The sequence below is a fragment of the Hyperolius riggenbachi genome, chromosome 3 (genome assembly GCF_040937935.1).
Source record: "Hyperolius riggenbachi isolate aHypRig1 chromosome 3, aHypRig1.pri, whole genome shotgun sequence".
In the NCBI taxonomy this organism is placed as follows: domain Eukaryota; kingdom Metazoa; phylum Chordata; class Amphibia; order Anura; family Hyperoliidae; genus Hyperolius; species Hyperolius riggenbachi.
The window spans coordinates 222,727,006-222,742,987 of NC_090648.1; the positions used below are offsets into that span (position 1 = coordinate 222,727,006).

The 15,982-nt window shown below is 43.7% G+C and overlaps 1 protein-coding gene across 1 annotated transcript in view; it reads left to right on the top strand.

Annotated features, from left to right (window-relative positions):
• The window catches only part of SLC28A1 (solute carrier family 28 member 1), a 68,919-nt gene that overhangs the window by 34,974 nt on the left and 17,963 nt on the right, over positions 1–15,982 (top strand). The window contains exons 11-13 of the mRNA XM_068272600.1: positions 7,865–7,945; positions 14,517–14,597; positions 15,844–15,969. Of these exons, the coding sequence (XP_068128701.1) occupies positions 7,865–7,945; positions 14,517–14,597; positions 15,844–15,969 (288 nt within the window). The remainder of the gene's footprint in view (positions 1–7,864; positions 7,946–14,516; positions 14,598–15,843; positions 15,970–15,982) is intronic.

The following is a 15,982-nucleotide window of genomic DNA, read 5'->3' on the forward strand; positions in this document are numbered from 1 at the left end:
ATCCAAATATGCAACCACCTGCTCATGGCAAGAGACAGAGGAGAGAGTGCTCCATTCTCATACTGCTAGACCTTTCTGCAGCCTTTGATACTGTTGAACATGACATCTTGATAAACAGGCTACAGGAATACTGCGGCATTGATGGAATAGTTCTTCAGTGGTTCCAATCCTTCTTGTGTGGCAGAACTAAAAAAGTGTCTATGTGGCCCTTCCTGTCCACCCCTGTACCACTTAAGTATGGGGTGCCCCAAGGCTAAATCCTCCCTCCCCTGCTTTTCACGATTTACATGTTACCGCTGCTATGCGGACGACACCCAACTATATCTTTCCTTCAAGCCTGGTGTGACAGACTCAACTCTAACTATAAACGCCTGCTCACGTGAACTACAGCAATGGATGAATGACAACTGGCTGAAACTAAATGCAGACAAAACTGAAGTCCTTCTGATCGGAGGGCAGCACATGACAACAAAACAACTTAACCACTTCCCGACCGCCGTATTGACAAATGGCGGCCGGGAAGTGGACCCCGCAAGGACCGCCGTATTGACAAATGGCGGCGGTCGTTGTAGGGACATGGGCGGAGCGATCGCGTCATCAGTGACGCGATCCTCCGCCTCCGCCTGGCGCCGCTCACCCGCCGCAACATCCCGCCGGCCATACGGAAGCGCCGGCGGGATGTTAACCCGACGATCGCCGCATACAAAGTGTATAATACACTTTGTAATGTTTACAAAGTGTATTATACAGGCTGCCTCCTGCCCTGGTGGTCCCAGTGTCCGAGGGACCACCAGGGCAGGCTGTAGCCACCCTAGTCTGCACCAAGCACACTGATTTCCCCCCCCCCCTGCCCCAGATCGCCCACAGCACCCATCAGACCCCCCCCCTGCCCACCCCCCAGACCCCTGTTTGCACCCAATCACCCCCCTAATCACCCATCAATCACTCCCTGTTACTATCTGTCAACGCTATTTTTTTTATCCCCCCCTGCCCTCTGCTCCCTCCTGATCACCCCCCCACCCCTCAGATTCTCCCCAGACACCCCCCCCCCACCCCAGACCCCCCCCCATGTACTGTATGCATCTATCCCCCCTGATCACCTGTCAATCACCTGTCAATCACCTGTCAATCACCTGTCAATCACCCATCAATCACCCCCTGTCACTGCCACCCATCAATCAGCCCCTAACCTGCCCCTTGCGGGCAATCTGATCACCCACCCACACCAATAGATCGCCCACAGATCCGACATCAGATCACCACCCAAGCGCAGTGTTTACATCTATTCTCTCCTCTAAACACCCACTAATTACCCATCAATCACCCCCTATCACCACCTGTCACTGTTACCCATCAGATCAGACCCTAATCTGCCCCTTGCGGGCACCCAATCACCCGCCTACACGCTCAGATTGCCCTCAGACCCCCCTTATCAATTCGCCAGGGCATTATTTACATCTGTCCTTCCCTGTAATAACCCACTGATCACCTGTCAATCACCTGTCAATCACCCATCAATCACCCCCTGTCACTGCCACCCATCAATCACCCCCTGTGACTGCCACCCATCAATCAGCCCCTAACCTGCCCCTTGCGGGCAAACTGATCACCCACCCACACCAATAGATCGCCCGCAGATCTGACATCAGATCACCACCCAAGCGCAGTGTTTACATCTATTCTCTCCTCTAAACACCCACTAATTACCCATCAATCACCCATCAATCACCCCCCATCACCACCTGTCACTGTTACCCATCAGATCAGACCCTAATCTGCCCCTTGCGGGCACCCAATCACCCGCCTACACGCTCAGATTGCCCTCAGACCCCCCCTTATCAATTCGCTAGGGCATTATTTACATCTGTCCTTCCCTGTAATAACCCACTGATCACCTGTCAATCACCTGTCAATCACCCATCAATCACCCCCTGTCACTGCCACCCATCAATCAGCCCCTAACCTGCCCCTTGCGGGCAAACTGATCACCCACCCACACCAATAGATCGCGCGCAGAGCCGACATCAGATCACCTCCCAAGCGCAGTGTTTACATCTATTCTCTACCATAAACACCCACTAATTACCCATCAATCACCCCCTATCACCACCTGTCACTGTTACTCATCAGATCAGACCCTAATCTGCCCCTTGCGGGCACCCAATCACCCGCCTACACGCTCAGATTGCCCTCAGACCCCCCCTTATCAATTCACCAGTGCAATATTTACATCTGTTCTCCCCTGTAATAACCCACTGATTACCTGTCAATCACCTATCAATCACCCATCAATCACCCCCTGTCACTGCCACCCATCAATCACCCCTTGTCACTGCCACCCATCAATCACCCGCTGTCACTGCCACCCATCAATCAGCCCCTAACCTGCCCCTTGCGGGCAATCTGATCACCCACCCACACCAATAGATCGCCCGCAGATCCGACGTCCGATCACCTCCCAAGTGCAGTGTTTACATCTGTTCTCTACCCTAAACACCCACTAATTACCCATCAATCACCCCCTGTCACTGCTACCTATCAGATTAGACCCCTATCTGCCCCTAGGGCACTCAATCACCCGCCCACACCCTCAGAATGCCCTCAGACCCCAGCCCTGATCACCTCGCCAGTGCATTGCTTGCATCTATTCCCCCCTCTAATCACACCTTGAGACACCCATCAATCACCTCCTGTCACCCCCTAGCACACCTACCCATCAGATCAGGCCCTAATTTGCCCCGTGTGGGCTCCTGTTCACTCGGCCAAACCCTCAGATCCCCCTCAGACCCCCTTCCGATCACCTCCCCAGTGCATTGATTGCATCTATTTTCCCCTCTAACCACCCCCTGAGACACCCATCAATCACCTCCTGTCACCCCCCTAGCACTCCTATCCATCAGATCAGGCCCAATACAACCTGTCATCTAAAAGGCCACCCTGCTTATGACCGGTTCCACAAAATTCGACCCCTCATAGACCACCTGTCATCAAAATTTGCAGATGCTTATACCCCTGAACAGTCATTTTGAGACATTTGGTTTCCAGACTACTCACGGTTTTGGGCCCGTAAAATGCCAGGGCGGTATAGGAACCCCACAAGTGACCCCATTTTAGAAAAAAAAGACACCCCAAGGTATTCTGTTAGGTGTATGACGAGTTCATAGCAGATTTTATTTTTTGTCAAAAGTTAGCGGAAATTGATTTTTATTGTTTTTTTTTCACAAAGTGTCATTTTTCACTAACTTGTGACAAAAAATAAAATCTTCTATGAACTCGCCATACACCTAACGGAATACCTTGGAGTGTCTTCTTTCTAAAATGGGGTCACTTGTGGGGTTCCTATACTGCCCTGGCATTTTAGGGGCCCTAAAACCGCGAGGAGTAGTCTAGAAAACAAATGCCTCAAAATGACCTGTGAATAGGACGTTGGGCCCCTTAGCGCACCTAGGCTGCAAAAAAGTGTCACACATGTGGTACCGCCGTACTCAGGAAAAGTAGTATAATGTGTTTTGGGGTGTATTTTTACACATACCCATGCTAGGTGGGAGAAATTTCTATGTAAATGGACAATTGTGTGTAAAAAAAATCAAACAATTGTCATTTACAGAGATATTTCTCCCACTTAGCATGGGTATGTGTAAAAATACACCCCAAAACACATTATACTACTTCTCCTGAGTACGGCGGTACCACATGTGTGGCACTTTTTTACACTCTAAGTACGCTAAGGGGCCCAAAGTCCAATGAGTACCTTTAGGATTTCACAGGTCATTTTGCGACATTTGGTTTCAAGACTACTCCTCACGGTTTAGGGCCCCTAAAATGCCAGGGCAGTATAGGAACCCCACAAATGACCCCATTCTAGAAAGAAGACACCCAAAGGTATTCCGTACGGAGTATGGTGAGTTCATAGAAGATTTTATTTTTTGTCACAAGTTAGCGGAAAATGACACTTTGTTAAAAAAAACAATTAAAATCAATTTCCGCTAACTTGTGACAAAAAAATAAAAACTTCTATGAACTCACCATACTCCTAACGGAATACCTTGGGGTGTCTTCTTTCTAAAATTGGGTCATTAGTGGGGTTCCTATACTGCCCTGGCATTTTAGGGGCCCTAAACCGTGAGGAGTAGTCTTGAAACAAAAATGACCTGTGAAATCCTAAAGGTACTCATTGGACTTTGGGCCCCTTAGTGCAGTTAGGGTGCAAAAAAGTGCCACACATGTGGTATCGCCGTACTCGGGAGAAGTAGTACAATGTGTTTTGAGGTGTATTTTTACACATACTCATGCTGGGTGGGAGAAATACCTCTGTAAATGACAATCTTTTGATTTTTTTACACACAATTGTCCATTTACAGAGTTATTTCTCCCACCCAGCATGGGTATGTGTAAAAATACACCCCAAAACACATTGTACTACTTCTCCCGAGTACGGCGATACCACATGTGTGGCACTTTTTTGCACCCTAACTGCGCTAAGGGGCCCAAAGTCCAATGAGTACCTTTAGGATTTCACAGGTCATATTAAGAAATTTTGTTTCAAGACTACTCCTCACGGTTTAGGGCCCCTAAAATGCCAGGACAGTATAGGAACCCCACAAATGACTCCATTTTAGAAAGAAGACACCCCAAGGTATTCTGTTAGTAGTACGGTGAGTTCATAGAAGATTTTATTTTTTGTCACAAGTTAGCGGAAATTGATTTTTATTGGTTTTTTTCACAAAGTGTCATTTTCCGCTAACTTGTGACAAAAAATAAAATCTTCTATGAACTCACCATACTACTAACTGAATACCTTGGGGTGTCTTCTTTCTAAAATGGGGTCATTTGTGGGGTTCCTATACTGTCCTGGCATTTTAGGGGCCCTAAACCGTGAGGAGTAGTCTTGAAACGAAATTTCTCAAAATGACCTGTGAAATCCTAAAGGTACTCATTGGACTTTGGGCCCCTTAGCGCAGTTAGGGTGTAAAAAAGTGCCACACGTGGTATCGCCGTACTCAGGAGAAGTAGTATAATGTGTTTTGGGGTGTATTTGTACACATACCCATGCTGAGTGGGAGAAAGATCTCTGTAAATGGACAATTGTGTGTAAAAAAAATTAAAAAATTGTCATTTCATTTACAGAGATATTTCTCCCACCCAGCATCGGTATGTGTAAAAATACACCCCAAAACACATTATACTACTTCTCCTGAGTACGGAAATACCACATGTGTGGCACTTTTTTGTAGCCTAACTGCGCTAAGGGGCCCAAAGTCCAATGAGCACCTTTAGGCTTTACAGGGGTGCTTACAAATTAGCACCCCCCAAAATGCGAGGACAGTAAACACACCCCACAAATGACCCCATTTTGGAAAGTAGACACTTCAAGGTATTCAGAGAGGGGCATGGTGAGTTCGTGGCAGATTTCATTTTTTGTTTGTCGCAAGTTAGAAGAAATGGAAACTTTTTTTTTTGTCACAAAGTGTCATTTTCCGCTTACTTGTGACAAAAATTAATATCTTCTATGAACTCACTATGCCTCTCAGTGAATACTTTGGGATGTCTTCTTTCCAAAATGGGGTCATTTGGGGGGTATTTATACTATCCTGGAATTCTAGCCCCTCATGAAACATGTCAGGTGGTCAGAAAAGTCATAGATGCTTGAAAATGGGAAAATTCACTTTTTGCACCATAGTTTGTAAACGCTATAACTTTTACCCAAACCAATAAAAATACACTGAATGTTTTTTTTTTAATCAAAAACATGTTTGTCCACATTTTTCGCGCTGCATGTATACAGAAATTTTACTTAATTTGAAAAATGTCAGCACAGAAAGTTAAAAAAAATTATTTTTTTGCCAAAATTCATGTCTTTTTTGCTGAATATAATAAAAAGTAAAAATCGCAGGAGCAATCAAATAGCACCAAAAGAAAGCTTTATTAGTGACAAGAAAAGGAGCCAAAACTCATTTAGGTGGTAGGTTGTATGAGCGAGCAATAAACCGTGAAAGCTGCAGTGGTCTGAATGGAAAAAATGTGGACGGTCCTTAAAGAAAACCTGAACTGAACATTAAAAGTCAAAATAAACATACACAAGTCATACTTACCGCCTGTGTAGTCTACTCCTCAATCTATTTTTCCTCTCCTGTGTCCTGTTTTTCCACTGTGATTAATGGAATTCTCTGTCCTCCATTTTGAAAATGGCTATTACCCCCTAACAGCTTCCTGGTCAGCACACTGTTAAACTGTAACATCGCCCACTTGAGCCATAGGGAAACATGGACACATCAGTTTTCCTCTCAGCTGTAACTGACAGCAACTGATATTTTACTGACAGCAACTGATATATTTCAGTTCTGACAAAATGTTGTCAGAACTGGAAGGGATCACTGTCAGAAGAAAATGGTGAGCTTCTGAGAGGAACTGAGGGCAAGGTAACTATGTAATGTTCATTTGAAGTTACCTCATGTGTTTATTTTCAATAATTTTACTCAGTACAGGTTCTCTTTAAGGGGGGTAAAGCCCTAGGTCCTCAAGTGGTTAACTTGCAGTCTTCACCACTGGGAATAGGAGGCACGAATCTACGCAGCTCCGATCATGTGCGTAGCCTGGGAGTTCTAATTGATAGGGATTTAAACTTTCAGAATTCACATCTCTGCTGTGGTGAAATCATCCTATTTTCACCTTAAGAACATCGCAAAAATCAAGCACTTCATCCCCCCAGAAGATCTACCAACTTTAGTTCATGCCTTCATTACATTCCGACTGGATTACTGCAATGCTCTCTACACTGGCCTTCCAAAAAATAACTTGTACCGCCTACAGCTGATACAGAATACTGCTGCCAGACTGCTAGCCAACCAACCCCGTCACTGCCAAATAACGCCAGTCCTGCACTCCCTTCACTGGCTACCTATAGACTGGAGGGTCCTATTCAAGATCGGCCTACTGACATTTAAATCACTGAATAATCTGGGCCCTCGATACTTGAAAGAAATGTTGCAGCTGCGTAGCAATCCCCGCATTCTCAGATCCACAGGTTCTAATTAATCTAGTCATACCCAAAGTCCACTTGGAAACTTTTGGTCCCAGAGCCTTCTGTCATGCTGCCCCTACGTTTTGGAACTCCTTACCTCAACAGATCAGGACAGCTCCATCCCTGGACGTGTTTAAATCCAGACTAAAAACCCACCTGTTCAGCTTGGCATTTGCAGAAATATAACTTTCGTTGTGTGAATACATCATCCTACTACCAATTACTGAATCTGAGAGAGCCTAAGCGCTTTGAGTCCTATGGGAGAAAAGCGCTATAGAAATGTTATTGTATTGTATATTGTATTGTATTATTGTATTGAATGATACAAAATATTTCCAACTGAAACAGCCAGATTGGGTGGAAAATTAAGTTAAGGTGTAAAGTCTCATGCAATAATAGCAACAACTATCATGGCTTTTATAAATATAACTAGTTGACCCAAACCTGTTTAAAAACAGGCTCTAGGTCTGTTTTTGCACAGGGCGCATGCGCACGCACCAGCCGCTCGTGCACGCGCGCACCCATCCGCCCGCACACACCCCGCCCCAGCTCCCTGGCCCCGTCCTGTCTCAACGGCTGTCTGGGTCCATGCTGCTGCGCACATGCGCAGTAGCAAAAAGCATGGACCCAGCTACACAGAGACAACACACGCAGGGACACAGGGGTTTTATTATAGAGGATTATTGTTTCATACAAAGTTACAAGACATGTTAGGAGAGCAATGTAGTTATGGCTTTATTTTGAAACACACAGCAGTTATGACAATGGCAATATCCCTCAACAATCAGATAACAGTGCAAAAATCATTTCATTTCACTAAGTAACAGTATGTTTTCTTTTCAGGCCCTTCCCATCGTGGTCTTCTTTAGCTGTGTCATGTCAATCCTCTATTTTCTTGGCATAATGCAATATGCCATTCTGAAGGTAAGTATTTGTCTTAAAAGTGAGTAACTATTGTCAACCATGTGAATGAGTAAAAAATATCTATATACCTGCTAGGGTATTTCACTTATCTGTATTCCTAAGAGAACTCACTAGTATATGGTACCATTATATAATAACAGTATAGGAATGTTTACAGCTTACTGTACAGTGGAACACAAATCATAATCCAGAAGGCAAATTCCACTCTGAGAAAAGCTACATTCTTTCACTTTGACACTATGCAATTTATAGCAATGGCAAACATAATTTCAACTTTATTATATTGTTCTTATGTGCATATTAAATGCAGTACAGACATTCTATTTGTTTGTAACAAATACAAGCAGTTAGATGCATGAAAGCTTGCTGGCAGCTAGTGCATTAGTGCAGGGGTTGAAAACAACTTACAAAGGTTTGTGGCCTCTGCAGCTTGTCATTCTTGCAGCAAGGTGGGAGAGTTAAAGAAGCGCTATCCATTAACATATTTTTTTAATCTGGGATTGACAGAGTTCCTGAAGTGCTGGTAAATAAGGATGTACACAATTCACTTTCTTATCTCTTTTATTTACTGTATCAAATTTCTTTCACTCTTAACTGATGGCAAGTATGCTCAAATCTGAAGGCAGAGCGAACCATGAGGGGAAGAGGAATTCCCTCACAGTGCATCTGTTAACCCTGTGTGTGAGAGAAAGCCCTCAGCAGCTGCAGCTGCCTGTGTCCTGTGTCTCTGACTGAACTGTCCACAGAGAGCAGAGGAAATGTATGTTATAAACATTTGTAATTGTCTGTGACACCATAGCTTTTCATACTTTTTTTGCTTTCAGAGAAAAATAATCTGTAGTATGATATGCAAAAAACAACAACATTGGCTGTGCATTGAAACAGACACCCCTTTTGAGAATGATTTTGTTCCAATAGAGTTAAACCTACATACAACAAATTAAAGATTTTGCCTCTGATATTTAACATGAAAAGTAGGAAATTGTTTACACATCTACTTAGACATTATTTGTACATTTGCATTTTAAAACACTTGGTTTGATAATGTTTCTTTAATCAGCAGTTTTATGGTAACAGTACTCCAAGCATAGTTTACAGAGTACAGTTTCTAAGTTTGCAAAGATTGACTATTTGAGGATACTGTTAGTTTTGGATATTTCTAGCTTGCTGCAGAATCAAATGGAAGGCTAATTTTCAATAGCATCAAATTAAACCGCGCATGCGCAGTACTGTAACTCCGGCCGCCGTGATGAGGCGAGGCGGTCGGCGTGGTGATGGCAGACGTCATCTTTCAGGAAGAAGGAGCCCGACACTCGGGCCCAATGTCGCCGGGAGCCACCGGGGAGCCATTTCTGACCAGGGCTTGGGACAACAGCCAGATGGACATCGAGGGACCTCCCAACCAACGGTGGGCTGGAAAAAGCCACAGGTAAGTTCAGATTTTGATTTTCGTTACTGCTCGAAGTCCCTTTAAGCCCGAAGGGTTGTTTATTTTTTGCATCTGAGCAACTTTCACCTCCCATTAATTTGCCAATACCTTGATCACTACTCATCACAATGAATTGGTCTATAGCTTGTTTGTTCCACCACCAATTAGGCTTTCTTTGGTGATACATTTTGCTAAGAATTATTTTATTCTAAATCCATTTTAACAGGTATATTAAGAAAGAAATGGAAAAAAATAATTATTTCTCAGTTTTTGGCCATTATAGTTTGAAATTAACTCATGCTACCATAATTAAAACCCATGTACTTTATTTGCCCATTTGTCCTGCTTATTACACCATTTAAATTATGTCCCTATCACAATGTATGGCGCTGATATTTTATTTGGAAATAAAGGTGCATTTTTTCAATTTGCGTCCATCACTATTTACAAGCCCATAATTAAAAAAAATATATTAATATACTCCTTTGACATGCATATTTAAAAAGTTCAGACCCTTAGGTAACTATTTATGGTTTTTTTAATTATTATTATTATTATTGTAAATTTTTTTTTCATTAAAAATTTTATTTGGGTATTTTTTGATGTGGGAGGTAAACAGCTCATTTAAAATGTTAAAAATGTATTTATTTAATAAAAAGAGGATGTGGGTGTAGTTTTACTATTTGGTCACAGGATGGCCACAGTCAAAAAGTCCTGGGAGCGATCGGTCTTGCTCCCAGGAACAAGAATGAAGACGGGGAACTTTTTGAACTCAGAAAAACTGCAGCGTCTGAGGAGACGCTGTTGGCTTTTCTGCGGGGGGCTTCGATCAATGAAAGGGGTCTATAATCCCTTTCATTGATCGCTGGGCTAACTGCCGGCGGCGGGAGCATGCACGGGAGCCCCTGCGGGAGCGCGCGCGGCCTGCAGGAGTGTGCGCAGCCCAACTGGATGAGAATGTTCGTCCAGTTGGGCTTAAGTGGTTAAACTGACACCCATTTTCACCTACTTTTTTTAATCTTAACCTTATCAGCGCATTAACACATCCAACATAGCCCCATACACACGCTCATCAGCGGTCTTTTATGCCTAGTACACACCATACAATTTTCTGTTACATTTTCTGTTATGCCGGGCATACACGGCATTTTCAGCCCTTATCAATCGAGCCGCTGATGGCTCGATTGATAATATCCGACAGGTCCGATGACCTGCCGGATAGATTCCCTGCTCGATCCCCGCTGGAGGACAATAGTGGGGAATCGAGCGGGTGATAAGCAGCGCCGGCGGGGACGAGCGGGGATCGATCCGTGCGGACGAGCGGGGATGCGCCGGCATCGAGCCAGCGGCTCGATCCGGCGCATAATTGGCTAGGTGTATGCCTAGCATTAGATTTACCTGCCAGATATATAATTTCCAACATGTTGGAAATGATCTATCTAATCATCTATCTGCCTATCAATTAGGCATTGTTCTACTCAGCAGGAGATAACCAGAAGACAATGCACCAGAGATGATGATGAGTCTCTACAGAAAATAATCTAACAGAATATCTAACAGAAAAATCTAACAGAAAATTGTATGGTGTGTACTAGGCATTATGCTTCCACGACTTTTGTTGTGAAACAAGTTGAAACACCTAAAAAAAGTATTTTGCTATTGTTCAAAGAGCTAATAAGACTGATAAGAAGTCAGTGCAACAGTTTGCAGACAACAAAGCATAATAAATAAGGTCCCCCTTCACTGTTAGTGTGTTCAACTGTAGGAATGTTACTTATATCATACTTTGTACTAGGCCTATTTGTCCCCTGACAGGAAGGGAGGGGGCCGCAGACCCCACCCTGTGCTACAAAGGATTTCTGACACTGCTATAGGAAGGAACTGATCGCAATAATTTTAGCAGTTCAGTATGAATGGGGCCTAAACCTTTGTATGCCTGGCAAATTGCTGCCATGTAATATTTCTTGTACTACAGATAAGGTAGCCGTATACTATAACAGTATTTTGTTCAATTAAACACTTCATTAATCAATAACATCTGATAGATCGTAAACTGCATTGGGTTTATGTATAGATCGCAACTGCTATCACAAGTAAAAGGAGAGGCAGACTGTAAATCGCCACACATTCCATAGTGATTTGCAGAGTAAATATCAAATATATGAATGCTGCAAAGGAATAGTGTGAAACTTACCTAACCTGCATTTAGGTCGTCCTGATTTCTTAAATATTCTAAAGGAATAACTAACGACTCACTTACCTAGGACACTGTATCCATTTGTATGGGTGGCTGCTCTTTATGAAAGCTGTTAATTTACTAGCTGTTAATTGGCTTTGATTTATCTATCCCCTAAACCTATATTTATGAGCCTTAGCATCTTATAACCTCTGTAAGCTAGTTCAGGCTTGCCTCTCTGCTGTACTGGAAGCTTCTGCCTTTTCCTTATTCTGACTGACTGCTTTAATGAAATGGTGAAGTGATGTATTTGAAGTATAGTAAATTTTAGAGGAGCGAAAAAGAGGGCGTATATCCCAGAGACAACACAAAAGAACACCTTTTATCTATTAAAATATCATAATTTTATTGATTATATCATACAAAAGTGAAAAAATCTTAAAAAGCCCAATGTGGTGGATCACATCACTCCGCCGCTCACACACAACTCCAAACTCATTCCAGACTCTAACCTCTCCCCATGTATATAAAAATATATATATATATATATATATATGTACATAAGAATGCAAATCAGCACTGGTACCAGCAAATTGAACCTTATTGCTCCAATTTGTCCATTATTGAGCGTATTGTTGCACAACAGAGGGAATGTATATAATCAGACCCCCCCCCCCCTTGGAGTCAGTTTTCTTCAGTATAAGGAAGACCACCCATTAGTGGTTCAATTGGTTCCAGCAGAAACTACTTGTTTGTTCGAATTTGAGCAGGTGACAAAAGCATAAATCAGGCCGCAGATTGCATCAAGCGGATGAGTTCCAGCAATATTAGTAGCAGAATGGCATAGCAGGTTAGGAGAGGCACAGTCCCTAAGATGCCGCAAAATCATCCAGCAAATGTACACCACACCAATAAGTTTGAGCAATACTGGTAGCAGAATGGCATAGCGGGTTAGCAGAGGCACAGTCTCTGTAGAGTGCCTTAAGAACATCCAGCAAAGCAGGCCGACACTGTATGCAATGACAAATCACAGCTGCATGAAACACATGACATCAACCATAGGTTTTAAGCAGGAGCACAGATGCAAATGCGTGCCTCAGAGTCATCCAGCAAAGCAAGCTGACGCTGTGAATGATTAAAGATCACAGCTGCATGATTCACATAACATTGTCAATCTATAGCATACAGTACCACATCGTTGGTGTCCGGCTTTCAAAAGTCATGCAGATGCATCCAGTATTGTATGATGTCCTGAGATAGTCCGCTTCTCACCAGATCACAGTCTGTGTGGCGAGCAAAGTCACAGCTGGAGTGAATAAAGATGACTGGTGTAGTACGGCTGAGAGAGGGTGGTGGAGAGCAGCAAGGAAGCACCAAACACACACCGAGCAGACCACGCTAGCCCACGACATGTTTCACCGGACACTTCCGGTTTCCTCAGGTGGGCGTGGTGCAAAACATACAACATCCTCAACTTCCTTATACACTATATTGTATGCCCAGCCAATCGCATCGCGTGGAGACCGCCCACCACCAGCCCAGCCTCCACTGGGAGGAACAGAGGAGAGAGCAAACAGCGTCACCCCAACTCAGGGCGGGAAAGAGCGGACACAGCAGCCCATGCGACCGGAAGGACGCAACAGCGCAAGGCTACGCATTGCCGTCCGGGCGTCCACGGATTCTGCAGCAGGCTTTTGCCCTAGGGCTTAGTTGGCTAGGTCCCTTGAAGTTTAATACAAAGAGATTCTACTGTAGTGAGAAAAAATAACAAACACTTACCATGCCTTTGATCCTGTGAGAGTGTCCTGTATCCTAGGAGAGTTCGCTGTATCCTTTTTGTGCAAAGAGAGAGAACTTTCCCTGCTCCTGCCTTATATCTGCCTGGGGGGGATACCTCAGGCACTCCACCTTTAATTCGCCTGGAGCCCAATTGTGTCTGGTCAGTCTGTCCCAGGTCCCGCCCAGTCATGCCCTTCTCGTTCCAGCCCTGCTTGACCTCTCAGGTTACTGTACTACCAATGCTTGAGCTCAACATGGCAGCCAGGCAACTGGCAGTGCACTGCTTTGAAGGGAATGAAGATGGCAGACTCCATTTTCCTCTAGGTTCTCTTTACACACAGGTTAGAACCTCAAATACAATGCTGATCTGGTGTGTATTAAAGGGAAGCTTAAGTGACATGTGACGTGCTGAGATAGACATGTGTATGTGCAGTGCATAGCACACAAATAAATATGCTGTGATGCTTTTCCTCTTTCTCTGCCTGAAAGAGTTAATATTCTACTATGCAACTGCCTGCTTTTTTTTCCAGTGGAGACCCAGTGGGAATACTGATAAGGAATCACAGCCATAAAATACTTTGCTCTAGGAAGCCCAGTTCTCTGCCAGGAGAGGATAGATTAAAACAAGTTCAGTAGTTCATATATTTTAGCACTCTGAGGGCTGGTTCACACTTGGCGCTTTGGCAGCAAAACGCTGCTGCTAAAGTATCCCTATGGATACATTCACACTGCAGTGTTTGCGATATGAATCAGTCGCAAACACGCTGCATGCATCGCTTTGGGGACAGCTGCGCTATGATTCTCGTTCTATTGAACAGCAATCATAAGCCCAAATCATGGTTAAACCGTGAGATTTTGTACGTTAAATCGCAAACGCGATTTGGTTCAAATGTGAACCAGCCCTAAGATACTGTACAGAGACCGACTATTACATTCAGCTGAGACAAAACAATAAATCTGCTTTTTTAAGTTTTTATACATAACATGAAACTGTGGGATATCTAAAAGTCATTTTTAGGAGTAGGAGGATAGAAACAATTGTTTATCTCTTCACTTTGTTTTCACTAAAGTATCACTTTAGTCCTAGGATACTCATATTCAACATGTCTTCTGAACAACAAACTTTTACTTAATATGTATTGTTTTGGAATGTGCAATTTAAAGTTATTCCTATTAATGCTTTTCAGATCTCATGGCTCATGCAAGTGACAATGGGAACAACAGCTACAGAAACCCTCAGTGTAGCCGGAAATATATTTGTTGGGCAGGTAAATAGAACCATATACTTCATGTGTCTTAATGTGATTAAATTAACTCACTCTGAAATGTATGTATTCTTAGTACAGAGCAAAGCTTATTAACTACTTAAAGACCGCGTCACGCCAACGAGCGTGACCGCGGCAGCAGCCCCAGGACCGGGGCTTGGCGTCAAGTCCTTGGGCCGGCTACTGCAGGAGATCTCCTGCTCCGCCTTCAGTCTCCCAGCGGTGATCGCTGCTCGGAGACTTTTAGATGGCGAATCCGCCGTCTTTTTACTTAGAACAGCGCTGCCATTTGATCCACGGCAGCGCTGTACTGGGGACAGCCGTGTTACACGGCTGTCCTCCTGGGGCACAAGAGAGTGATCGGCTCTCATAGGATTAAACCTATGACAGCCGATCGCCGTGATTGGCTGGCAGGGGGTGAGAGGGAGGCAGAGGGAGAACAAAAATACGTTTATTTATCATAAAAAAATTACAATAAATATATGTAAAAAAAACCTAAACAACTGCAGGGGGCGATCAGACCCCACCAACAGAAAGCTCTGTTGGTGGGGAGAAAAGGAGGGGGGTTGGGGGGGAATCACTAGTGTGCTGTGTTGTGCGGCCCTGCAGCTTGGCCTTAAAGAGGAACTGTTGCAAAAATCTTATCATTTAAAACACATACAAATAAGAAGTACTTTTTCTTCCTGAGTAAAATGACCCATAAATTACCTTTCTCCTATGTTGCTGTCACTTACAGTAGGTAGTAGAAATCTGACATCACCGACAGGTTTTGGACTAGTCCATCCCTCCACAGGGGATTTCCAGCAGGGCCTTTATTCTTTATAAATACATACCCTGAAAAATCTTTATACAATCGCTGCACACTCTTTTAGCAATTGGACGGAGCAACTGCCATTCACTAACTGCTTTTAAAAATAAAGAAAACCCTGAGAACCCCCCTATGAGAAGATGGGCTAGTCCAAAATCTGTCGGTAATGTTAGATTTCTACTACCTACTGTAAGTGACAGCAACATAGGAGAAAAGTAATTTATGGCTCATTTTACTCAGGAAGAAATGTACTTCTTATTTGTATGTGTTTTAAATTTTAAGATTTTCGCGACAGTTCCTCTTTAAAGCTGCAGTGGCCTATTTTGAAAGGTCTTTAGGGGGGTTTAGCACTGTGGTCCTCAAGTGGTTAAGATACACATTCACTTAAATATTTTTAACAAAGTTTATATGCTTCATATATTATTATTATTACTTTTGTAGACAGAGGCTCCGCTTTTGATCCGTCCCTATTTACCAGATATGACCAAGTCTGAGATCCATGCTGTGATGACCGGAGGCTTTGGGACAATTGCTGGAAGTGTAATGGGTGCCTATATCTCCTTTGGGGTAAGATGGTGTC